General features: G+C 39.4%; 1 protein-coding gene across 1 annotated transcript in view; it reads left to right on the top strand.

Annotated features, from left to right (window-relative positions):
* Positions 1–26,043, top strand: part of DCHS1 (dachsous cadherin-related 1) — a 935,819-nt gene that overhangs the window by 504,139 nt on the left and 405,637 nt on the right. The window contains exons 5-6 of the mRNA XM_044072218.1: positions 3,517–3,750; positions 8,582–9,589. Coding sequence (XP_043928153.1) covers positions 3,517–3,750; positions 8,582–9,589 — 1,242 coding nt within the window. The remainder of the gene's footprint in view (positions 1–3,516; positions 3,751–8,581; positions 9,590–26,043) is intronic.

Genomic DNA, 26,043 nt, shown 5'->3' with positions numbered 1-26,043 from the left:
CATTTACAAAAACTTATTGATGATTTAGATGTCGTGTCTGCTAGACTTGCACTATGGGAAAGTTGTCTTTCCAATGACTGCGAAAGCAGAATTCTCAACTGATTTAAGAAAAATGTTTATATGCCGGCAACCCTAGCCTTCCTGATCTATTAGACCTATATAATTAAGTATCAGGGTGAATCACTCCAATAATTTAACAATAGTGTAGGGGAAATTCAAGATCAAACTGTGAAGGTGTCTATCAGCTCTGCATTATAGACAGGTAGGCATGCAATTAGATGTAATAACTCCCTGCAGGAATAGATATATTCCTACCTGCCCTTAGTAGGATAACTGAGATTACAGAAGATGCTGCCTTACAACCTGAAATCCTTTCAGAGCCTGAGCGTTCCCTCTGTTTTCTAAAATTAATCTTGATTCCATCCACGTCAGTTATTTCATAGTAGCTAAAAGACAGAGGAAGCTGAATCCCTGTCTTGTTTTCTTCACAACCATGACACTGAAGGACCTGATCTCGTCCTAGGAGTTCTTAATGATCCTGGACTACATGATATCAGTTATTCTAATGATGTGCCTGGCCAGGCTATATGTGAGATTATTACAGTGATACCTAGGAGACACATTGATGCAAAGCAAGGAGTCTCTGAAAGGGGTCTATATTATATCAGTGAACTCTTAACTTAGCGAACGCTGTATAATCGATCTAAATATGTCGAAACACCAAAAGGCCGAACACACAGATCAGCAATTTTTTTCCCCAGGGGAAAAAAAAATCGCTGCTCTGTAAACAAAAAAAAAAAAATTACACAAAATAAAGTGGGGAGCTTTGCCACCCACAGCCCCGATGTGGGGGGCTATGCCCCCCACACCCCCACTACTTAAATATGCCAACTCTGAGATTGCACCACCGTGGAGGAAATGGCAAAGTCACGAAAACGGCCCAGTGATTTTTTTTTCCCTGGGAAAAAAAATTACTGTTCTGTGCTTTCACGCTTTCACCATTTTGAACAAAAGGGTCGATTAAACAGCATTCGCTAAGTTAAGCATTCGCAGATTTAATAGGAACCCTCTGAAAGTCCCTGTCATAGTCTTCCCTTGAATAAATAAGTAATTGGTATGGTGGAATTGACAAGTAAATGTCAATCTGGGGTAAGCTATAAGTCAAATCTTAACTACAGATATGTTAGTCATGGCCTGCAGTCCCAAACCATTGACTGAAGAATCTAGGGTGAGAGGGGTCCTAACTATTCAAGGAGGAATGTAAAGTTGATAAACATGTAACCAGTAATCTTGGCTTTCAAAACTTTCAAGCAAGTCAGAAAGGCATAAGTTCTATAGTTAAGCACACAGAGAACCACTGCTGAGTAGTGCATAAATATGGGTGCACCCTTTATGCATTCTGGCCATGTAAGCCTGGGAAGAAGCCCTTTAAACTTTGAGCATGACTGCTGTTCCTACAAAGCAGAACTCCCAGACAGATCAGCTAAGCAAGATAAATTCAGACACTCATGACTAGTTGCTAAACGGGGACCTATTTCAACAATTTACTCACATGTGGATCATACTGAAAAATATAACGTTTTGCTTATCAAATCCACAATGAGTTACAGAAATTCTGTTGTGCAAATAAGCATGGATAATGAATGTATTTTCTGAGAACTAGAAAGGGCTGTTTCTATGTGCATTCTTGTTCATGCCGTTTCTCTCCCATGTAAGGGAGGGAAGATCAGAAGTCACACTAGTTGCTCCTTTATGGCCAAAGCAGAATTATTTTACCTTTCTCCTAGAGATATCAGGGGAGGTACAATTCCTGTTGGCCCTGCATGTGAATCTGTTGGTTCAAACAGAAGGATCACTGGACATCTTACACTCTCACACTGACTTCATTGAAATTATTATTTTTTTCTACTTTCAAGCTCATAGTGAACTCACTTAACATAATGAGGGAGGGTAGGAGACCAAGTATAAGCAGATGTCTTAAAAAAATGATCTCTTGACTGCAGAGGTTTGTTTGACTGCAGTTCCACCATGATTCCATGTCTTGCTATATGCATTAGCCACAGTGCCTTCTTTGAGGCTGAAACCATTAGAAGGCTCTCTCACTAAATGTACAGACATCTGCTAGCTACTAGAAATAAAGAATACAGATTATACCCTATAAAGATATAGCACTGGAAGTATCAATTAAGATATTTCCTTCTGGATACTTGACTTTATTCTATATGTTCCTAGGGGGTGGAACCTGGAATGACTGCTTGACAATAAAGAATTAAGTACAACTAGTAAGTGCATGTTGATGTTAAAATCCCTTAAATAAAAGGCATTTTAATCTATTATATTCATGCATTTATTTTTAGAACAACATTTTTATAATAATTGATTAGAAAATTATTCTCATTGGTGAACTTAGAGTCACATGGTCTTAACTGATTATACAAAGGATTTGAACATATTGTAATAGTTCACTCTGAAGAGATCTCATTGCTTGACTTAAGTGCACAGTTTTTAGTAAAAATAGTCTTAGTTAACTCAAAACTGCAAACTTTATTTTTTTTAATTTGGTTTTGGATTGATATATATGTACTATGAATGTCTTTTTTCTCAGTAGTGACTTGTGTTCATTGGAAGAAGCATCTTGTCGCATCAGTATGTGCTCATTTCCCAGGAATTGCTTCTCTTTGGATGCAACTGAATTTTGAGTTACACCCCTGAACCACCCCACCCCACACTATATGCTAATTTGAGCCAGCACTGATATCACAGCTGGGAGAGTCGCCTTTGCTTTGGCGCAAGAAACTGTCCATGAAATCAAAGGCAGGGTAAGGAATAATACTGATGAGTATTACAAGGAGGCAGTATGGCCAAGGTGTGTGTCACTCGTTTTAGTTCCTTTTACTGTTCTACAGCTGGAGCTGCAGAGTTCAGGGTAAACTTGACTTCTGGTTCTAAATAAATAGCATAGTAAATTAATCTTACTCAGGGTAAGAAACTAGTTAAGTGACTAAAATAGTTAACTGCATATCAGCTTATAATGCCCAAAGTGTGAATGCACTGAAAATAAGCGATTGGCTAAATAGTACAGATTAACTAGGTGCTACCTTTGCTGGGTCCATTAACCATCTATAGCCTTAAGTACCATATGCATTCCTCACAAACCTTGTGCATCAGATGTGACATGCTTTTATGGTGTGTGAAAGAGAGTGGTAAGCTAACCAATTGTCACAACTGTTGTAATTCTGGATATTTTGATTCTGAGGGACAATATGAATGGACTGATAAATTCCCAAGTACATGTGAAAAGAAAAAAAAAAAATCTCTTCTGCCTGCTATACTGTTTTAATTTCTGTGATTCAATATTTTTTTCATATGTTATGTGAGCAAATGCTGTGTAGACAAGCAAAGCAGTAAAGTCTAATTTCATATATGCAAAGCATGCAGCTTGTTTCAGAGTTTGCTTGTTGTCCCCAGACTATGTTGTCTAAATGCTGTTTCTAATGCTTGTTCTTGTTTCCATAGGTGTCATATCCCTCTCGCTGCCTTTGACAGACAAACCCAACACTGTGCGTCAGCTGGTGGTGTCAGCTCAGGATGGTGGTGGCATGAGTTCCCTAGTCAATGCTAGGGTGAATATCAGCATTGTACCTGGCTCAGTGTCCCCTCCGATATTTGAACAGACACAGTACTTCTTCACAGTACCAGAGGACATCAGGAAAGGGGCCAGTGTTGGCATTGTCCGGGCAGTCAGTTCAGGTAATGTGGTAGAGTTTACTAGTTATCTCATACCTTTTTAAGACTTTTTTATTTTTGTAGTATGTGCAGCCCATTCTTATATACAATTCAGCTTTGCGTCTCATTTCTCCTGTTTATACCTCGTACCAATGAATGCTATCTTTACAGCTGTCATTTAAATTCTTTACTGATGCAAATTGCTAGCAAACTCCATTTTGGAGCTAGTAAATACATGAGCTGTCACTATCCCATATGAGCCCTGCTCATTTTATTATGTATGATGGATAGTCTTATATTCAGTTAGCATGGTCTCATCTTCTCCATTACTCACCTTTGGTAAACATGTCAAGCATGATTTTGACTGTAATACGTAGGATCACATTTGATCACCAGATACCAAGGAAAAATATGGTTATCTGTGGAAAAATTATCTGATATTTTTAAATCTTACTAAGAGAAAAGGTATTCATTAGGTCTGACCTGAAAAAATTATAAACATCTACTAGTAGTATTCAAAAAAGAAAAGAAAATCTCATTTTTTCAGCTGTCCAGTTAGTGACCATTTATAGTGATGTTAACACATGAATATCATGCATCTTATCTGGCTGCAGACAGCGCCATTCCATCTCTTCCTCAGTCCATCACTTCATACAAGACACTGTCTCTGTGTTGTTTAATTAGAATTCAATGTCCTTCAGTTTAATTTTAGAACTTTGGTCTTTGATCTGTTCATCTGCTTCATTGGCTGCCTGCGAAACCCTTAACAATGTGCAAGGAAAACTTTCCATCATATCTGTCATCTACACTTTGGTTTTGTTTAGCTTTTTGATGACTCTGAATCCTGCAAATTTTACACATGAAGTAGTCTAACCAACGTCTATGAGTAGAAAAGACCTGCTTTGTTTTATAGAATATTGATTAACCAGTTTGTCAGAGGTGGGGAAGATTTTTCCAAGTTCAAGTTTAAATAAGCAGTTCAGTTAATAAGACTCTCAAAGAATAATAATAAAATGCAGTAGATAATCAATAGAAACACAGTTGGTTTAGGTAGCATTGCATATTAGAGTTGTATTGCTTAGTCTCCAGTCTCCTCTTTCTTCTGATGTTTTTCCTTGTAATTCCAATAGCTCCTGGTGATCTACCTACACCAAATAAATGCTGAAAAAGCTCCCCTACCAGAGCGGCACCCTAGGCAGCCGCCTAGTTGGCCTATGCCTAAGGCCAGCTATGTGAGCCATTATCTTCTGGGCTGATGCCTTACAACTTGCATTGAATTGAATTGGCTCATGTGGATGCATGCTTAACTCATGAATATTTATTCATTATCCATCTTCAATACTGTTTTATTCCTCCTGACAAGAGGAAGCTTTCAGTCAGAGTATGCTATTCCCATAAGTGAAAGAAATGCTGCCAAGGTGATGGAGAGCCTCCTGATTTGACACTAATTTCTTTTCCTGAAATTGCAGTTGTCTGACATTTGTACTTCCTACAGACTGGTTGAGGGTTGCTCAATGCACTGTCAACCATTGTACTTATCTAGGCAGCCATGATTTTAACTTCATCTTAGTAGGAAACTGTCCTGGTTCTTCAGAATTAGTTCTATCAGATGAGCTTTTGGTTAGATAATGAAGTACTTTGGCTGTTTTTGCTTTTCTGTAATAATTATGAGACCTGTATGTGGTCAGGAGTAAGCATTTCCTATGAATGCTGTGTCTGATGGGAACTTGCAATGAATTTTCGCTGTAGTTATGTTTGTGTTGCACTCCATCAAACAGTTTTCCAATACTTTTAGTTTTCAAAGCATGCCATTTTGAGAAATCCATTGCTTAACAAAAGAAAACAAAAGAGAACAACATTTAATTCTATAGTTTACACTTATTTAACGCATCATCAAATACACAGTTCCCAGTTTCTAAGCAGTGCATTTTCAAGTGATGCATCAAAATATTACAGTTAATGGGAACACTATAAGTTCCTGGGATGTCAAAAGCCGTTAAACTTGTGGCATGATTACTTCAGCAGTTTCTGTTAGAGGAATGTGTGATACATAGCCCAGTGCTTTTGCCACATTTCACAACATTTATATCTTTCCCAGGTTGTGCTGTCTCAATATGCCATCACAGGAAATAGATGTTGATGTTACTGGAGCATAGAGACTGTACCACTGTCTTTTCTGGTCTGACATTAGCCCCATTTTCTATACTTTGGCTGCTTGTAACACTAGGATGTGTATGACAAATATACAGTGAATACTACAAAGTCTATAAAGACGTTGCTCCTACAGTAACTGTATAGAGAATTCCATTTGATCAAGTCATGCAGTGCCTTTTATTCTCCCCTTCACTATTTTGTTTTTTCCTTTCTGTTTATTTTTATTGCATCTTGAACACTGATAAAGATCCCTACATGTTCTCTTTTTTTCTGACACCTATTGTACTTGGCAGAAGGTGACAGGAGTATGTATGTCTTTAAACAAGAAAGTTCTATTGAAGGATAACAGGACTTCTTATGTGTACCTGATGCATGATGACATTAGAGGTTATTAAATGGATTGCTGAAGAGGGGACCCCATGTCGCTTTCCCTGTATCTCCAGTTCGTTATGTGATAAAGGGGAACCTCAGGTTGTGCTCCTGTTTTGATTGCCTCTTATTTAACGCTGCTTTCTCTTGCATTGACTTGGAACACCACTATGGGTGAATAACATTTTTTCACCCTACTGGTTTAAATAACAATTCAACAGTAGTTGCTGAAAAAAGGTTTGGCACTATAAGTATTCATTTTTGGTAAGAAATCATTCCAATGCCTTGACAAATATAATGCGTTGTAGTACACTGCAGCTTAGCCTTGCACAATGCTTTTTAGTATACATCACCAGCTGTCTCCAAAATGTTTTCTTTCCTTCAGTAGGGGATTAAGGGATTGATCATCACAACCAAAGGAAAAAAAATATTATAACTAATAAACTAGTCACTTAAACCCTATGTGTAGTTTTGTATTCCCCAGCTACTTGTAGACCATCAGTCCTTATTGTATTCCATCTAGTTCATTAGTTGCACACAAGACAAGCAGCATTCCTGGGCCCTTTTTTTTCCTGTGAATTGAGTGCCAATTGCAGAGATCATCATTTTAACAGTCATCAGGGCTTTATCTACTTAACTTCTTCAACCTGCTCATCTTGATTGCTGATATGAACATCTGTGTCACTGAAGGGACCTTGTATGCCCTCCCTGAATTTGTGTGTTTGTGTATGCTTCCACATATATGCTTGTTAGGGTCACTGTCATTGTTTTGGGATATCCAAGCACACACCACCCTGGTCTTTAGCTTTTGCAACCTCTGAGCCCCTTATCTATAGCTTTTGAAACCTGTGAGCCCCTGGTCTATAGCCTTTACAACCTCTGAGCCCCTTATCTATAGCTTTTGTAACCTGTAAGCCCCTGGTCTATAGCGTTTACAACCTCTGAGCCCCTTATCTATAGCTTTTCTAAGCTGTGAGCCCCTGGTCTATAGCCTTTACAACCTCTGAGCCCCTTATCTATAGCTTTTGTAAGCTGTGAGCCCCTGGTCTATAGCCTTTGCAACCTCTGAGCCCCTTATCTATAGCTTTTGAAACCTGTGAACCCCTGGCCTATAGCCTTTGCAACCTCTGAGCCCCTTATCTATAGCTTTTGAAACCTGTGAGCCCCTGGTCTATAGCCTTTACAACCTCTGAGCCCCTTATCTATAGCTTTTGTAACCTGTGAACCCCTGGTCTATAGCCTTTACAACCTCTGAGCCCCTTATCTATAGCTTTTGTAAGCTGTGAGCCCCTGGTCTATAGCCTTTACAACCTCTGAGCCCCTTATCTATAGCTTTTGTAACCTGTGAACCCCTGGTCTATAGCCTTTACAACCTCTGAGCCCCTTATCTATAGCTTTTGAAACCTGTGAACCCCTGGTCTATAGCCTTTGCAACCTCTGAGCCCCTTATCTATAGCTTTTGAAACCTGTGAACCCCTGGTCTATAGCCTTTGCAACCTCTGAGCCCCTTATCTATAGCTTTTGTAACCTGTGAACCCCTGGTCTATAGCCTTTACAACCTCTGAGCCCCTTATCTATAGCTTTTGTAAGCTGTGAGCCCCTGGTCTATAGCCTTTACAACCTCTGAGCCCCTTATCTATAGCTTTTGAAACCTGTGAACCCCTGGTCTATAGCCTTTACAACCTCTGAGCCCCTTATCTATAGCCTTTGAAACCTGTGAGCCCCTAGTCTATAGCCTTTACAACCTCTGAGCCCCTTATCTATAGCTTTTGAAACCTGTGAACCCCTGGTCTATAGCCTTTACAACCTCTGAGCCCCTTATCTATAGCTTTTGTAACCTGTGAACCCCTGGTCTATAGCCTTTACAACCTCTGAGCCCCTTATCTATAGCTTTTGTAAGCTGTGAGCCCCTGATCTATAGCCTTTGCAACCTCTGAGCCCCTTATCTATAGCTTTTGAAACCTGTGAACCCACACTTGAACGACAGCAAAATGATCGACAGGAATGCACTATTCTTTCCCCTAGGGATTTGTGAGCTGGTACAAGTCACTCTTTCACAAGCATTCTGATATGGCCCTCCCAAGGCTTGTGTGACTATTCAAACAAAGATCATTTAGTCTAATTCAGAATTTCCACCAGCTGTGCTACAGAGATGGGAGTGAGTTGAATTTTTAAAAAAATGCACTGAATGTTTGGAAACAGCTGTTGGTGAAGCTTAGGACTTGGGTGTGTTTTGCAGTTTGTTGATACCTCATTTTATTAAATTTGACTAGATGCAGAAGTGGTGTATAACATCTAATGTCCAATTAATGTTTTCCATTTTTCTCAACAGGTCAGTCTGACAGTATCTTTTATTCAATATCTTCGGGTGATCCAAATGGTTATTTCACCATTGATCCCAGCTCTGGGCACATCCGTACTAACATCCCTTTGGACCATGAAGCGCATCCAGTTCTGATCTTAGACATTCAAGCTCGTAGTGGTTCTCCACCAGCATACAGCAATGTCCAGGCTAGGATCACTGTGTCTGATATCAATGACAATGCTCCTATTTTTACATCATTATCAGAGTCCATTTTAGTGAAAGAAACAACTGAAGTTGGCTCCACTATTTACACAGTGCAAGCAGAGGACAGGGACAGTGGTCCAAATGGACAAGTTCAGTTTGACATTGCTTCCAGTGGTGAAAGGGTATTTAGCATTGACAGGACATCAGGCAGAATTCGCCTAATTCGGACCCTAAATTATGAGTCTGTTTCACGGTACGATCTAAAAATTATAGCTAAGGACAGTGGAGTGCCCCAGCTCAGCTCTACCTTCACTCTTCTTGTGCATGTCCAGGCAGAAAATGACAGTGGTCCTATTTTTGACACTCTGACTTACCGTGTGGAAGTAAAGGAAGGCACTGCTGTGAACACACGATTCCTGCAGGTTCGTGCTCTCAGTCAAGACAAAGGAGCCACCAGTATCATTTATCGCCTCCGTGCTGATGGTGATGCTGCAAGCTTCGGTGTTATTCCTGACAGTGGTTGGCTGTTTGTCAAGAGCATATTGGACAGAGAAAGTAAAGACCTTTATCTGTTGACTCTCCTTGCCTGCACAGGTAATGGTGACCAAAAAAAGACAGGAACAGCAACTGTGATGGTAACTGTGACAGATGAGAATGACAACGCCCCTAAACTTAGCGAGGAGCGATACTTTGTCACGGTGCTTGAGAATTCACAGGTGGGAACAAGCATTGGTAGAATTCTGGCAACTGACAGAGATTCGGGGCAGAACAGTAAGTTAACATACAGACTTTCACAGCCAGATGCTAACTTCCAGATCAATGCCCAAACAGGTGAGTAGAACAAAATGCTGTTACAATATGGTTGGAACTTGACTGTGTTTCATGTTTTGGGCTTGGGCTGACAGGGGATTAAAAGGAAATGTTTTTCAGCTGTCATACGAGAAAAGGCATTAGCTACATATGATAGCTGATAGGGTAAAAAAGCAGAAAGATACATTTTTACATGAAACTGTAGAAAAATATGGACTGTGGAGTCAGAAAGGACTGCAGGCCCAAGTAGTTTGTTTTTCTTTATACTTTAGGATCCAAACCAAATGATAAAAAGGACCAGTAAATGCTGCAAGAAAATCCTGGTCAAGCTACAGTTTTCAGAGTGTGATACCTTAAACCTCATGGAATAGAGACCTATGGGATGTATGCAAGTGACAGTCAAGCCAATAAAGCTAAACTAGTGGGATCTGCCTTTATTGGCCTGAATGTAACCACAATGGCTTAAAAAGTAAAAAAGTCATGGACATTCAGAAGACATGTAGCAGCTAAAACACTTGATGTCCTTAAGGGGTCACTAGAATATAACCCATGGGCCTCCTTTTTACTTTAGGAAGATTTTGTATTTTTCTTAGAATAGTTTGACATCGCTGCTGACATTTGCAATAGACTCACATGCAGTTTTTAAACAGGGAAGATATGAATCTGAGTCTGTAGTATATGTAAACATGGAGATGTTAAATAGATGAAACATTTTATTCTGTTGTGCTATGTAATCATCACTCAATTTTTTTTTACAGAAAGTATCATAATGTTACTTTGCTGCTTTCGTCATGGTCACTGAGAGGAATACAAAAGCAGTTAATAATATTTTGCATATATTACGACTTTATAAGGTCTGTTTTGTTGTCCTTTATAGAATGAGGTCATGTCCTTAAATACCAAGTATGTTTCTTAGGTCACACTTCAGTTAACATACTCTGCTGACATCCTTTCTGCTGTATTTGGAAAACAAGTACCAATCTGTCATAGACAGTTTCTGAAACTCAGTATTATGTGCATATGTATGCCTCTGCATGTCTGTCTGTCTGTCCAGCTTTATGTTTAATATATCTATATCTATTATTTTATTTTTGTTTGGTTTATTGTCCCAGGTCCATGCAGTTAGGTTCATAAGTTTGGGTTTACAAATTAAAAATAATTTGAGGGATAAAGAGACAAAGCCAGCATGCTGGTTTATAATTATATCTGTGATGTAGTGGGAAGGAAGGATTCTAGATGTCATGTCAGGGTGATAACATGGAAAGTGGATAAGATGGAGAAATGGACAGATATAGGCCATGACGTGGAGCCTTCTGAGAGTAGATAATGCATAGGGTCTGGCAGCCTGCCAGATAAGGCCGTGAAAGTTTTGTTAGAGCTGCTGCTTCAGCTGGTAATGTCTGGTGTACCATCTCAGACTCAGAGGGAACTAGCAGCCAGGATAGAGCCTTGTATAAGAAGAGGACAGGAAAGGATCCAATAAATTGTACTCTGATCAGTTTAACTGAGGGATGTCTAACAGCTGGTCTAATGTCCACAGTCCAGCCCATCAAAGCACTTCTTTCCAGCCCACAGCATGTCTTACAACAAACAGAGTTGACTGTGTAGATCCAGGTTGGGCATTTGCCCCCCCCCCCCAAACCTAAGCGTGGCAAGTGACCCATGAATCAAAAAGTTTGGACACTTCTGAAACCTCTATGACATCTGTCATTGTTCTGCTGAGCTGCATATGTGTCTGTCACTAGATGTTTACCCTTTTTAACTTAACTTAGTTATGGCTGAAAACGGATTCTGAGATTCAGTCCACTTTCCACTTTCTTTCTAATAAAAATAAAAAAAGCAGAAGATAAAATATAGTATATAAGTTAAAGACAGAATCAGTAGTATGGTTCATGAAAGACAAAGATCTGGCAAATATGTAAGATGGCCGTAGGCAGGGCAAATCGTGGGGGTCAGATCATTTCTATGATAGTGACCCAGAAAGTAAAATGAGGGAGGGTGGGCTACTGCTGTGGGCCTGGAGTCTGACAAGGCTCTGATGTTGTACTACATACTCAATTAATGGATTAAGACTTAGAAGTGAGGTGCCAAGAACTTGATTTAATGGAGGTTTACATGAGTAGGAGGGTGGAGAGTGGGGTTTTGGGACAAAATGTCCACATAAAGGGTAGGGCTAATTAGCTGAATGCAGACTCTGAGGTGGCATTAATCATTTTTACATTTTAATTTTCTGTTAAGTTGAACATTTGAATGAATAATATAGATGTGTTTTCTGTATAATGCAGCTATTTGACTCAGAATATTGAGGTGTTCTTTATCTCCATGACATTATGGTATGGAATAGACAAATAAATGGTATTCTAGAGTTAGTGTTAATAAATTCAAGGTGATATCATTTTGTTATAGGTTCATAGGTGTGTACTAGGCTAATGACTACTAGGGCCTTCTTAAGCCTAGCCATGGTAGTAAATTTTGGTGAGAGCTATGTCAGAGGTAATTATTAGTGGAAGTATGTGAGGTATTGTACAAATGCTGGATAATTCTGTGCAATGTAAAATGGTGGGAGTGCAAACTGTAAGTCAGAGTATAAGGTAAAGGAGATGACTTCTTTAGAAGAAGCTTTCATAGTGCCCTTTAATACATCGCTGCTCAACCACTGTATGGAGCATCATATCCATTTCCAGACAGCCTATCTGATTCAGAAGGCTGGGCTGTTAAAGAGGTAACCAGAAAAAAATTAGGGTGCAGAACCTTGGCTTTTGGATAAAATGGAAAGGTTTTTTTTTGCCTAGTTTTGCTTAAAAATGTTTCTGTTTTTGCAGCTGGTATAATGATAGGGGTGAATCTTGCTATATTGGAAAGAATGGAAGAAGAAGACACTAATGACAGTTGGGAAATGAGGGGACTGAAAACATTTACATGGAATCTGTGTAAGCAGAATGATCGGGCAGTAAAACTCATTGATTATCTGGGTGACTGAATACTGCAATACACAGTGCTTTAAAACATGCTGGATAATAGCAGATGCTTGCGCAGCTCCTTACATGTTTGCTTTAGTCAGCCATTTTGGGTGACATTGTCCCTTTTCAGTGGCATTTTGTGCACTTTGAAGAATTTGCAATCAATGGATATAGAATCAGTAATTAATGATTTATAATACAATAAGCTGCAGAATACATCAGTGATAGCAGTACAGATGTCTTGCACATTGCATCCCATATTTCATTGTTATAGTTTACCTATAAAACCCTAAATATACGTCTTTTCTGAGCCTTCATGACATGTTAATTGTATGGCTGGTGATCAGAGCCACAGATAATAATTTAGGTGTGGTTTAAGCTTATCCATTACATTGAGATAAATTCTGTTATTGATACACTTCAGTGTATACCATATTATTGCACTTTTTGAGATAAAATAGGCATGGCATGAAAGAACTAATTATTGTGTAAAGTTTTCATTTATCCCACTTCAGAGATGCTCCTTAAGATTAAAAATGTATCACTGTTTTGTGGTTTATATATGTAGCAGCATACGAGTCAATGTTCTGATGTGACACTTTCCTTGTTCCATTAACTTGATTCAGGTTTTAGTTGTTGCTGTAGTACATTGGTCAGTAGTTGAGCTTACCTTACCTACTACTTGTACTTTCAGATGCAGTCATTTTTAATTATTTTATTTATTTAATTTATTTATATTTGTATATTAATGTATTACATTATCAGCAAGGTAAACCCACTATGTTCACACATCATTTCAGGGTTGACTTAAGAATACTGTATGGTAATGTGACTTGCTCTGAGTCACACAGTAAACAAAGGGATGAGGAGGAACTCAAACACATGACTACAGGATAAAGCTCATTGGCACTTCATGATGTTGATCAGACTCTGCACATAAACTGCAAAAACTAATATTGCATGTGGACATACAGTCAGATATTAGACCTTGTTTGCATGCAAATGTTAATACCTGTTGTGATGACTGTGCCTTGGCCCAGCAATCAAGGAGCCTCAATCCTCACCACTAACACCAAGGAGGTTGTCTCTTAGAAGAGAGGAAAGGATAACTAATACATACAGTAAAGTACAATTTCCCTTAAGTGCACACAGAGATCACAGTCAGTCTGGGGCTGGTTGCTCCTTTGCTCACCAGGTCCCCAATAAAACTCCCCACTGGCACAGCAATAGGGTCCAGGTCTCAGCCTAACTGGGCAAGCTAAAATCTCCAGTACCCTCTCTGTCCAACCAGTGCTTCATGTCTCTACCCAGATAGCTGATACACACACACACACACACACACACACACACACACACACACACACACACACACACACACACACACACACACACTTTGAGAAGAGGTTATACAACCACACAGACTTTCCTGGGAAGAGGCTGGCACAGGTTCTCCAGCTGTGCCCCTATTACCCAGACCATATGGTAGTAAATTCCTGCCACCACCCAGTTAATTATCAGCTACTAAAAGGCCCTTAAAAGGGTATCCAATTATTACTGTGCAATATTATTATCCAGTGGTAATGTGACTATTCAGTCTAGGCTTATTGGAGGGGCTTAGACAGTAAACTCTATAAATATATAATGTACTCTAAAGCATAATTTATCTCTACATAAAGCAGCCACAGGTAGAAGGTTTTAAAAATATTTAATAATAAATAATTAAAACACAAGACAAAACTACTACACCACAGAGATATCTAAGAGTTCAGAGATCACACAGAAACTTAAAATAATACAGTAAGGCAGGTCTGATTTCAAAGAAAAATACCTAATTAATCTTTACTAGCTTTAACTATTCCTACAAGAAATCACAGTGCTAGAAACTTACATGTGAGCTTAAGCAGACTGCTGAGTTAGATATCTGAGATCAAAATGCTCCCAGTCTCTTGTGAGAAATAGTATTTAAACATTACTAACAAACATGTCTCTAAGGCCCTCCCAAATTACATAATTTGTGACACTTAGTCTGGAGTTCTCTCAGTTCAAAGAATCAAATAAAAGGCCAAATAAAAACTATATAAAGACCCATAATCTAGAGACTGGACAACATAAAACCAGCATCAAGAATAAACAAATAACTAAGAATGGATTAACGGTAGTAAGATATATAATGACTTATACCAACGATAGTCAAGCTATCAAACGCATTATCCAAAACAACTGGAAAATTTTGATTATAGACGAGATGACTATGAAGATAGTAGGCGCCTATCCGAGATTCACATATAAAAATAGCAAAAATTTAAAACAGTTATTATGTGGAGATTTTAAGGTAAATATAAACCTAGAGAAGGAAGGAATAATGAGATTTGGAATGTATCCATGTGGAAGTTGTAACATGTGCTCTTATATAACTAGTGAACAAGATTTTTTACATCCAGTATTTAACTTTAAATTTGTTCCTAAATTTGAGGCAACGTGCACAACAGAAAATATTATCTACCTAGCAAACTGTGAAAAGTGTTCAGCTTTCTATGTGGGAATGACAAAGAGAAAATTAAAGAATAGAGTCTATGACCATACCTATGACATAAGGCGTTTAAATGAACAAAACGCCTTAGCAAAACATATTTTAGAACATAGAGAACATCATTTTAAATTTAAGAGTTCTAGAAATAGTCAAATGTAATAAGAGAGAGAAGGAAAACCCCAATTTATTAGAATCCAGAGAGCTATACTGGATCTTTAAGTTGAGAGCACACCAACATCCAGGAATTAATCAATATGTATCCATAAAACCAGCACTCAGAAAAAGAAGATAGCCTTATACTTCCTAAGACTAAGAGTGCATATATACGCATACATAATAGCAAATTCATTTTTTAACTATTTCTAGGTATTAGGTCTTATAAACCATTCTTTATTTATATTCCCACATGAAATTTGATATTCATGCACTATTGTAAACCATCTGATGTTTATATTATATACAAGGTACGATACCTAATAAAAAGACTCAAAATATTATACTGATGTATATATATATTTTATTTTGATATATATCACCAGTGTATATTTAAGAATTACTTTATACATTATAAATTATCTTGTATACTTACTATTTTATTACATAGAATTAATTTTACATAAATATTAACCAAATTATGTGTTGAATATAGATTATTTTCTTTTTTATATATTTGCAGCATTGATATATTTTATATTATTACATTTGTTTTCAACAAATGCCTATTCTAACAATATTAATTTATTCTGTTAATTTATTCTGTTAATTTATATTCATGTTTGCATTTTTAACTCTGAAATGATTTAATATATAGTATTAGACATATTTTTCATATATTTGAAGCGCTATAAAAGTTAAATAGTTTCAGTATCATAGCTTTCTATTGTTATAATTTAACTATATGCCTTGCAGTGAAAAGCTATGCAGTTCCTGTAACTATCAGATTAAAAGGCTAAGTGATCAGTTAATTAGTTTATTGAATAACTGATTTTGATTAACTGATGGATATAGAGTATTTAAATGTGTGTTAAACTCATAAGAATCAGGATCTGAAGAAGCATACATAGTGTATGTGAAAGCGCTTATCCAGTTCGTTTGTTTTATGTGAATAAAAGCTACGTTTTGAAGAATTTTTGTCTGCTGCTGCTTTAGTTTGGAACCTTGGAATCGTTGGAATAGACTGTTTCCGTGTTTGCCTACCAGTTTATATACTTCTACATATAAATTCTGGTCATAAACTTTAGCCTTAAAACAATGGGCATGAAACCTTCATCCAGACACACTGGAGCCGAATTGCATCACGAAAGGGTCACAGCATCCTTCATTGGGCCAGTAGAGTGCAATGTTGTCACATATTTTGCAGTTCCACATTTCACAGTATTCTTTTAAAACTCAAGAAAACATGCTTGTATTTTACATTTATTTACAAATGCCAGAATTATATATCAAATTATATTTGACTAGGCTGGCAGCCTTTGCCCATCTCACACCTGTATTGTAATTTGGCCTCTTACAGTAACTAGGACACATTCAAGAGTTGGCCTTGGGTCTTTTCCATTTACTTGCTCAGATTTAAGTGAATAGAGTACAAGATGAAATGCCTTATGCATCTTGTTGCCTTTACTAATTTTATTATGACCTCTTGAAATTTTAGTTGCGTCTTATTTCTTTTAATATTCTGATATGTGAAGTAATGTCAAAAGTATTAGCAAGGTTAAGATAAAACAAAATGAACCATCCACTTTGCACATTTAGCAACTAATGCAAATTGTCTTAACATGAGCCACAGTTATATTCTAATCTGTACTTTTATTTGAATGTTTCTTTTGTTAATTTTCAAACACCTATCACCTTATCTTCACTGTACTTAAAGCTTGAGACATTGCCTTCCACTCTCTGAGCTGTATATTATCATGAAACCTTTAGTTCTTTATCTTGATGACTTCTCAGTGCTGTCCCTCAACATCTTGGTTTAAAAAACAAATCCTTCATCTCCTCGATTATTTCTTCATCACTGATGCTCACAATGTTGCCAGTTATTTTAGCTTTTTTCCCCTTTTTATTTTTATGTTTTACTTTGCTCTTTCCTTCTTATCCCCTTTTCTGTCATTCATCATCCCCGGGTTTGACTGCATTTCATCAGTTTCAGTTCTGTTATAGCTTTTCTTTTTCAGGGTCAGGTTGTATTTTCATACCATTTTTCATAACGCTTTGTGCATTTAACCACATTTGAAAATTCAAAGTCTTTGTGATTTTACTTTTTGTACAGTTAAATTCTTTATATTTTACTAAAATGTTCAGCTGTCACACAATATAGGGTCTCTGGTTGTTCTGTTTGCTATGTGCGGTTTCTGTCTGTCTATAGGTGGACAACCACTAACAGATATATGAGCCTCTCCCTGCTGTCTTTCTCTCCATCATGGAACTTTTAGTTTCTCCTCCATCCACACATGACATTCGTCATCACTCATTTACATTAGCATTAATGACATTGTGTCATATTTTCAGGTAATGGATGATAGTCTCGGTTTTTATCCATTCATTTCTAACATCAAAAGCTGCATGATTTATAAAATGTTTTGCTAGCAGAATATGTATATATTTACTCCATTGTGCTTTGACTTTTTGTGTCAGATCCCAGTAAGTATTGAGAAAAAGATATTTGAATGAAATTTCAAAAATTTCTTTACCCTTAATGAAACTTAATAAATGAATGTTTTTTTATTATTGAATTTTTTCCCATTCATTCATTCATTCAGTCATTCGTTCTCCGATTACCTAATTAATCCATTTCAAGTCCTTGATAAAGCAAAACATTATTCTGGCACTCACTGGGCTCATGGCAGAGGAAATAATCTTGAGCAGGATGTGAACCCATTGCAGGATGCGCTCACTCACTCACTCACCTTCACACAGCATGCTCTGACAAATGCTAATTCATCTATGGCACATCTTTAAAAAGTAGAGAAAAAATGGAGCACCTTGTGAAAACCCACATGGATACAGGAATGTCATCCAGTTTCCATACAGAGGGCAGTCAAGACAAGAACTGAATGGGAGAACCAGATGCTGTGAAGAAGCTATGCAACCCCCCCCCCCCTTTCTCCAGAGCAAATGACCTAAAAATAAATTCTGCTGTTATAAAATACATGTTGAAGAGTAACTTCATTCCTTTTCTATAATGTATCTATGTTGCAATTATATGAGAACTCCTCATCTCAAGTTCTTTAATCATGACTGCACTGCCATAATAACGTATCATGTTACAACTTCATGAAAAAACAACTCACGATGCCTAACTAGTCAGGAAGTCCACCCAATGTTAGCTGTTAATGTTTTGTGTAAGAGGCTTGTCCCAAGTAGAAGGACGTCCCCCACACCTACTGAAGATATATATATATATCTACACCAAACTCCTGAATACAACTTCTTAATACAAAAAAATGCATCATCATTCCCTTTGGGGAGAGTGACGTCCCACAAATTATCACATTAATAACAATGTCCTAAGCATGCAATCAGTTGTGAGGGATTTGAGCACCCAAATTAATAGCAACCTGATTTTTGACCAACGTGTTGCTTCCATTGTATAAAAAGATTTCTACATGTCCCACCTCATAAGTAAGGGTATCTCATCCAGGGACAAGGAGGTCATAACATCCCTGTATTCTTCGTTTATAAGGCCCATTATTGAGTAAAATGGTCCATTTGACATGTACCTTGCAACGCACATGCAGCAGCTGGAGAGACCACAGAGGTTTCTCTCCAGGAGAATCCAGGGCCTCAAAAATCTACCATACACAGTTAGGCTAAAAGCCCTATCTGTCTACTCAGTTTCATACAGACTCCTCAGAGGTGACCTCTCTCTGGCATACAAGGTGATCTTGGACGCCGCCTTGATGGGACTGCTGCATATCTGTAAGTGAAGCTCCACTTGAGTAACCCACAGTGCGCCCTCAGCCTGGTCTGTGAAATCAATAGGACTTGTTGGCGGGACAGATTTAGGTTCATAGGTTCATAGGTTCATACTAGGCTATCTGCCCTAAGGCATTTATAAGCCTAGCCAAAGTGTATGTGGCTTACACCACCCCTTAGGATGAGAATACTACGCCCTTTTAGGGCTTAGTTTACTATGCCTCTGTCTAGTAGTGACACAGAGATGACCCCCGGGGTAAACCTACGATCTCCCATCCACTCGTCGAGATTTCTCTTGAATAGAGTAAGTGAGGGGCTCTGCCTAACATGGACTAGGATTCTGTTCCAGAGTGTAGGGAGCCTCTGGGTTATGAATCTGTCCCTCCAGCACGTCCTATTTATTTCTGTGTTGAGGTTTAAGTCACTTGTTCTCGTGGCTCTGATGGATTTGGATTTTCTGAGGTGGAGCATGTCCATTAATTCAGGATTGGACATGGCCTTGTACGTCAGGCACAGATCACCTCTGAGTAGGCGGTATGCGACTGAATAGAGCTGGAGTTTTTTCAGTCGGGCAGCATATGACATATGTTTAAGACCGTTTATCCTCTTGGTGAGAAACTTTTGGGGTCTTTCCAACTGCTGCAGGTGTTGGGTGAGATGCATCCCAAATGGGGCATTGTACACAATCATTGGCCTGATAAGAGAAGAGTACAGGGGCACAATGACTTCTCTTGATCTAGATGTGAAACCCTTCATGATAAGGTGGGCAATGTAGAAGGTCTTCCTAACCACTTTGGCAATGTGAGTGTCAAATGAGAGGTTACTGTCAACCTGGGTCCCTAGGTCCCTGATTACCTCTTCCGTACTTAATGGATTACCGCCTATGTGGTAATTTGTCGATACCTTGTTTTTCCCAAAGGGTATGACTATACATTTTTTGGCGTTCAGCTTAAGGCCATGGCTCTGGCACCAATTATCCATTTCTATGAGGCCTCTCTGAAGGATGTTTGTGTCCGCTGGAGTATCAATTATGGCGCCAGTTTGCAGTCATCTGCGAACTTTGTCAGCCACAATCCTCCTATGTTTGCCTGTACCTCGGAAAAATAAATGCCGAACAAGAGGGGTCCCAGGACTGAGCCCTGTGGGACACCGCTTGTGACTGGCTTAGAGTCTGACATAGCTCCAGCAACTCTGACCCTGTGGGTTCTGTCCTTGAGCCAGTTTGCAACCCATCTTGTGACATATGGGTTTACATTTAAGCTGGTGAGTTTGTCTATGATGCCCGAGTGGGGTATTGTGTCAAAGGCTTTTGCAAGGTCAAGGTAGGCTGTGTGAACTGCCTTACCCTCATCAATGGCCTTAGTGACTGTTTCAAAAAAGTCGACCAAGTTCAAAAGGCAGGATCTGCCCTTGACAAAGCCAAATTGGGTAGGATCCAGTGTCTGTATGTCCCCAATGTCTTTGTTTATGAGTTCCATAATGACCCTCTCCATAGCTTTGCAGACCAGGCTCGTCAAGCTTATGGGGCGGTAATTTCCAGGGTCCGTAGAAGCACCGCTTTTGTGAAGTGGGACCACTGTTGCCGTACGCCACTCTTTGGGTACATATCCTGTAGTAAGGCTAAGATTAAACAGCAGCCTTATGTGTGGGTTTAGTTCCTCTTGGAGTTCATGTAGCACACAGCCTGGGACACCATCCAGTCCCATTGATGCTGTGTTTTTAGCTTTAGAGAGGGCGGCTCTCACCTGGGCATCTGAGATGTTAGGGAGGCTACACTCTGCTGGGATAGTTATTTCTCCTTTTGGGGGAGGGTGAGGAGAAATTTGCACTGAACCTGTCTGCCAGAATGTTGGCAATGTCAGTGGGTTCAGTGTATTTTGTGTCATTTTGGACTAACTCTGAGCATATCTGGGAGTTTCCACCCAGGTTTCTAACATAGCTAAAGAAGGCCTTGTGATTGTCTTTTGTGTCTTTTGCGATTTTTCTCTCAAAGTTGGCCTTGGATGATTTTATGAGTGATCGTAGTTTTTTGCTAGTACTGATCAGAGACGCCTTCCCTTTTAGGGATTTTGCTCTGTCATGTAGTAGCTTCCTCCTCCTGTTGTAAAGTTTGTTTATGGCTGGGGTCCACCAGACCGGCGCCTGCCTTTGGGGAATGGGTCTTGGTTTTATTTGGGATTGCATGATCCATGCATTCTTGAAGGTGCCCATAGAAGGCATTTGCAAAGGATTCAGCAGTGTGGGTTGTGGTTTCCACTGGCCCAGGGGCATTGAAGGATACCACTTCAGTCTTAAGAAGTGTGAAGTTTGCTTTTGAGAAGTTCTTCACTGTGGTCTTTTGTGCAGGGGGTGGGGGCGGGATGTGGATTTCCAGTGAGATTAATTTATGGTCTGATCTTACCAAAGAGGGGTATACTTCCGGTGTGGAGCATTTTGTCCCCATGTTTGTGATGATCAGGTCTAGTATATTGTCTCCTCTTGTGGGAATGGTGACTAGTTGTTCCATTGCATTTGAGTTTATGAATTCTAGGAACCTTTGGGCTAGGGTGTTGGGGCTTGAGTAATGTTCCCAGTCTGTGTTTGGGTAGTTGAAGTCTCCCAAAATGATGGTATTTGGAGAGACATTCATACTCTCCAGTGTCTTCAGGAAGGCTGTGTGGGGTTCCTGAGTTTGAGAGGGTGGTCTGTAGCATGCTACAAACTGTAAGGCGGTTTTGCCTATGGTTAGTTGCACCTGGATAGTCTCCGATGCTTCGTGCGTTGCCACTAACCTGGAGGTGTGGGTATCTTTGATGAAAATGGATACTCCCCCTCCTTTTGTGGTTCGGTCCAAGTTTTGGGGCCAGAAAGCATGATATGAGGTAAAACCTGATAGTGCTGGGGTGCTCTCAGGAGCCTTGAACCAGGTTTCAGTCACTGCACAGACATCGATGTTCTCCATACTGAGGAGGGCTTCGAGGGCGTGCATCTTGAGGTTTAGACTTCTGGCATTGAGCAGCATTACCCTTAGTTTTTTCCACTTGTGTTTTCTAGGGAGGTAGGTTTATCCTTTGAGCCTTGCCTAAAAAGGCACTATGGGGTGGCAAGAGCCTTGGCCAATATCCGGAAGCCCAGGGTGACAGGTGCAAGCCATCCCTTGTAAGCAGCGTGGCTTGTCAAGCATGTCATCCCAAGCAGACAGACATTGGATCCCCTTAGAATGACACCAGTAATTAAGCCAATTGTTAAAACTGATCATTTTGTCTTTGTACTGTGGCATCATTCTTGGTGAGGGTAAGATGCTGCTCAGGGTCAGGGTCATACCGGCCTGGGCTACATAATCAGAGAGCTCCTCTATGTCTCTTTTCATGTAGTCCAGGGAGGTACATCTCAGGTCGTTCACACCGGCATGTACAATGACTGAGTCATATTTGTACTTGCTGTGGAGTGACCTGAGTGCTTGTGTTATGTGGCGGATTCTAGCTCCCGACAGGCAGCTTACTGTGACCTTTTCCTTGTTCAGTCTGGTGAGCGGGGCGTCAGTGTGTCTGACTATGGAGTCACCTATTACAAGTGTGTCTGGCATGTTGTTTGGCCTTAAGGGCTGTGACTGTTTAGCACACTGACTTTGTGAACTATGTGTTGCATGTGCTATGTCTTGAGGTGGTGGTTGCTTGGGTGTCTGCTTTGGAGGCCTCTGTTGTTTTGGTAGATTTTTAATCAGCGCCTCCGAGTATGTTTTTGTGTGTTTATGTGTTTGGTTTGCTGTTGTGATAGTTCTATGTGAGACTGGGTTTGTGGTGTGTGTGGTTATCTTCTCCTCCTGACTGGTCTTGCCAGTACTGAATTGAGAGAGCTCAGCCTCCAGTTTGGCTATATAGTTGCATCTCTCGCATATATTTGTATTTGTTGGGAGGAGGAGAGGGTTGTCTGTGTACATGAGGCAATTGTAACATTGTCTCAAGATTCCCAGATTCACCAGCTGAACAGGAGAGGACGCCAGCAACTGACCCTTCGACATGCTAGAAATAGTGAGAAAGATTGCTGTGTAACTAAGTCAGAAAGGACCTATAGGGAGATGTGTACTCAACAGAATTTAGGTGAATGAAGTACTTTCTTTTGTTTAAGAGTGCTTTACCTGTATAAAAATGCTTTAGGAGCAAGTGCTGAGCTTTTTTGATAGAGTATAGGCTGTTTAGATTGCAAGTAGAACAGTTCTAAGGGAAAAATTGAAGAGCAGACTTGGCGGAGCCAGAAAAAGTTTAACCGGCGCCTATGCGCAAAGCCGTGCAAAGGCGGATTTTAAGCAGTAAACTACAAAAGAGCTAGGAATGGTCCCAAACAACCAATTACTACAGCTTCTTGTGCTGAGGTCACTTCCCCCAAGGACAGGTAGGCTGCTCAAGGCTCCCCACTCCCACTGGTGAGCAAAGAAACTTCCTTCTATCCAAGTAAGGTAATGGACAACACAGGAACTACACCACAGCCCAGAATACAGCAATGCCTGTATACTGGTCTAAACTAGTCAAGAAAGGCGGGAAAACAAGGATTATTTTTTTTGTTTTTTTGTTTTTTTTGTAGAAATACACAGAAAATGCAGAGACAGTGATAACTTAGTTACACAGGCTAGCACACTTTAGTGGGCAGCCTCCAGAGACTCCCACATCTGTGGAACAGACTGCCTCTCCACATTAAGCAGAGTATCTCTTTACCCCTTTTTAAGTGCAACCTGGATACCTGGATGGGAAATAGAAAATACATTCCTGGGATTCCACACCTGTCCCTGCTGGACAGGGGCATCGGGTTCTGATTTTTCTAAACATGGGCTGAACTCTTGGTTAGGCTTATAATGGGCTCCAGACTAATAGCCAAGTAACTCCCTATGATCCATGGTCACTAATAAATGAAGAAGGGAGACATTTCCCAAAATAAAGGTATCCTGCGAACATACACCTAGAAATTTATTCTGTGGCAATTTCTTATAGAAGGCAGAAATCATGGGGTTCAACTTTGCTGAGTTCTGGTCAGTGAGATGGTTTCTCATACCAGTTTACACTGGATGAGCAGTAGAGCAGCCCATGATTGCACACTTACTGCTTTGCCTCTTTTGTTGCTTTTACTTATTTTTGCCATTTTGAATGCACCAGGTTGAGGTTCTTGCCCTCGGTGTCCTTAGTCTCTGACTTCTACAACTTGAGATAAGGAGTCTTCTCTCCAGGGTGTGTCTGCAGTATCTCCTCAAAATCAGAAGACATTTGACTTTGAATGCTCAGAATTGCGATATGAAAACTGAAATTGCACTTTATCTAAAACAGTTGTTTTATAACTGAGGCAGGAACCTTGAATTCCCCCCATGTGATGAGTTTACCCGTACCCCTTACTTCTTGTTATAATCATGTTGGAGGATGTTATCACCCACAAAAAGACAACTACTTGTTTCAATACACAGTAATGAAAATAAAATAAAATCAGTGTCAATTTCCTTCAAACGACACTATATCTGGCCATAATTGTCACTGTCAGCAGAGACTCTTGATAGACTCATTCAATGTGTCCCGTCTAAATATGTAGAAGCCTGCCGCAGCAAAGAGAAAAAAAAATCATAAAAGAGGCTTGTGTATGTACTTGGAATAAAGGCTGAACACATTACATATCTGAAATGTTTTAATACTGTACATCCCTTGTAAGTCAACACATGGAGTAGGCCGGCACCATCGTTAAAAAGATTAAATGAGCTGTAATTATAATCTGCCTTGAGGCAGCTCTTCACAAATGCAGACCTCAAAGGGAATATAAAGAAAGTGCAAATTAAAAAGTAGGATGCTCTGTGTACATACACTAGTGTCTGATGTGCTGCATGTTTAAATCATCATAATCTCCCAGAACCATTCGAAGGAGATGTTTGTTTACACAGGGAGTGGGAATGGTTATACCTCTTCTGATGTGGTGCACAAAAACATCACAAATACACTGGCATTCATCCATATTTGTATTTTTTGTATTTTAACACCACAGTGTTCTTGTACCCAAGGCAAAATGCATCTGGGATGGTTAAGCTCCTAGTCTGGAAATAACTGAGATGATTTCTTTTGATATTCTAGTTACTGATTTTCAGATGATGTACTTTTTTTCAGCCACTTGGTGAGGTGAGTTCATTTTTATCCCTTTTATATTTAGTATGCAGGGACAAGAGAAAGAGGTCTATGTTTAGTCATTGAATGGACTAAACATTGAATGGCTAATCATTGAATGCAAATCAGTGAACATTCATTCATCGAACGTTCACTTCATCGAACCTGAAAGTAACTAGTTGGCTGACACACAACAATATTTCAAACCCACCCAGGTGGGGGGGTAGACCCCCCCATACCCCACCTCCCCAACTATTTATATATATATATATATATATATATATATATATATATATATATATATATATATAAAATAAGTACTATTGTGTGTGAGATGTGGAAGTGTTGCCAACTAGTTAGTTTCCTGTCTCATAGGTTTGATGAAGTAAACGTTCCATGAATGAAACTTCGCTGATTTTTGTTCGATGATTAGCCATTCGATGTTTAGTCCGTTCGATGACTAAACATAGACCCAAGATAAAGACATCACTGCACTGTGTTCATAGCACTAATAGTTCTTATTGTGGTCACTAGGCTGAAATATGAAACCAAACAGGATCTAGTTCTTTTTTGCTGGTATCTTAACAAGTTATGTGATGAAAGCATATTTACAGTTCTTGATCTATTAGCTCTGTTTCACTAAATTTACTTGGTATCTCCAGTTTCCTCAAGATTTGTCATACAAGTGCCTCTTCAATCATGTAAGAAATGAGGTATCTGGCCTTGCAGTAAGGCATTATTGTGAGCAGCAATGTAGAGGGGTATCTTCCCAGTAGAATAAGCATTAGTCTAACCCAAAAGGAACTTTTTTATTTTTTTGTCCTTGGTTAGCTGGGTTAGTCCCACTAGGCTAGTGGTCTCTTTTCAGGGGTGACTTTAGGTGGTATTTTTAGTACTAGAAAAAATTTGGCCAGGGCATTGGGGAACTTCCCCTTCTCTTTTCAGTGTTGCTTTTACATCTAC

Source organism: Protopterus annectens, chromosome 5.part0 (genome assembly GCF_019279795.1).
Source record: "Protopterus annectens isolate FY-2018-M chromosome 5.part0, PAN1.0, whole genome shotgun sequence".
Lineage (NCBI taxonomy): Eukaryota > Metazoa > Chordata > Ceratodontiformes > Protopteridae > Protopterus > Protopterus annectens.
Note: the sequence above shows the minus strand (reverse complement) of the source record. Positions and strands in the feature narration are given on the sequence as shown.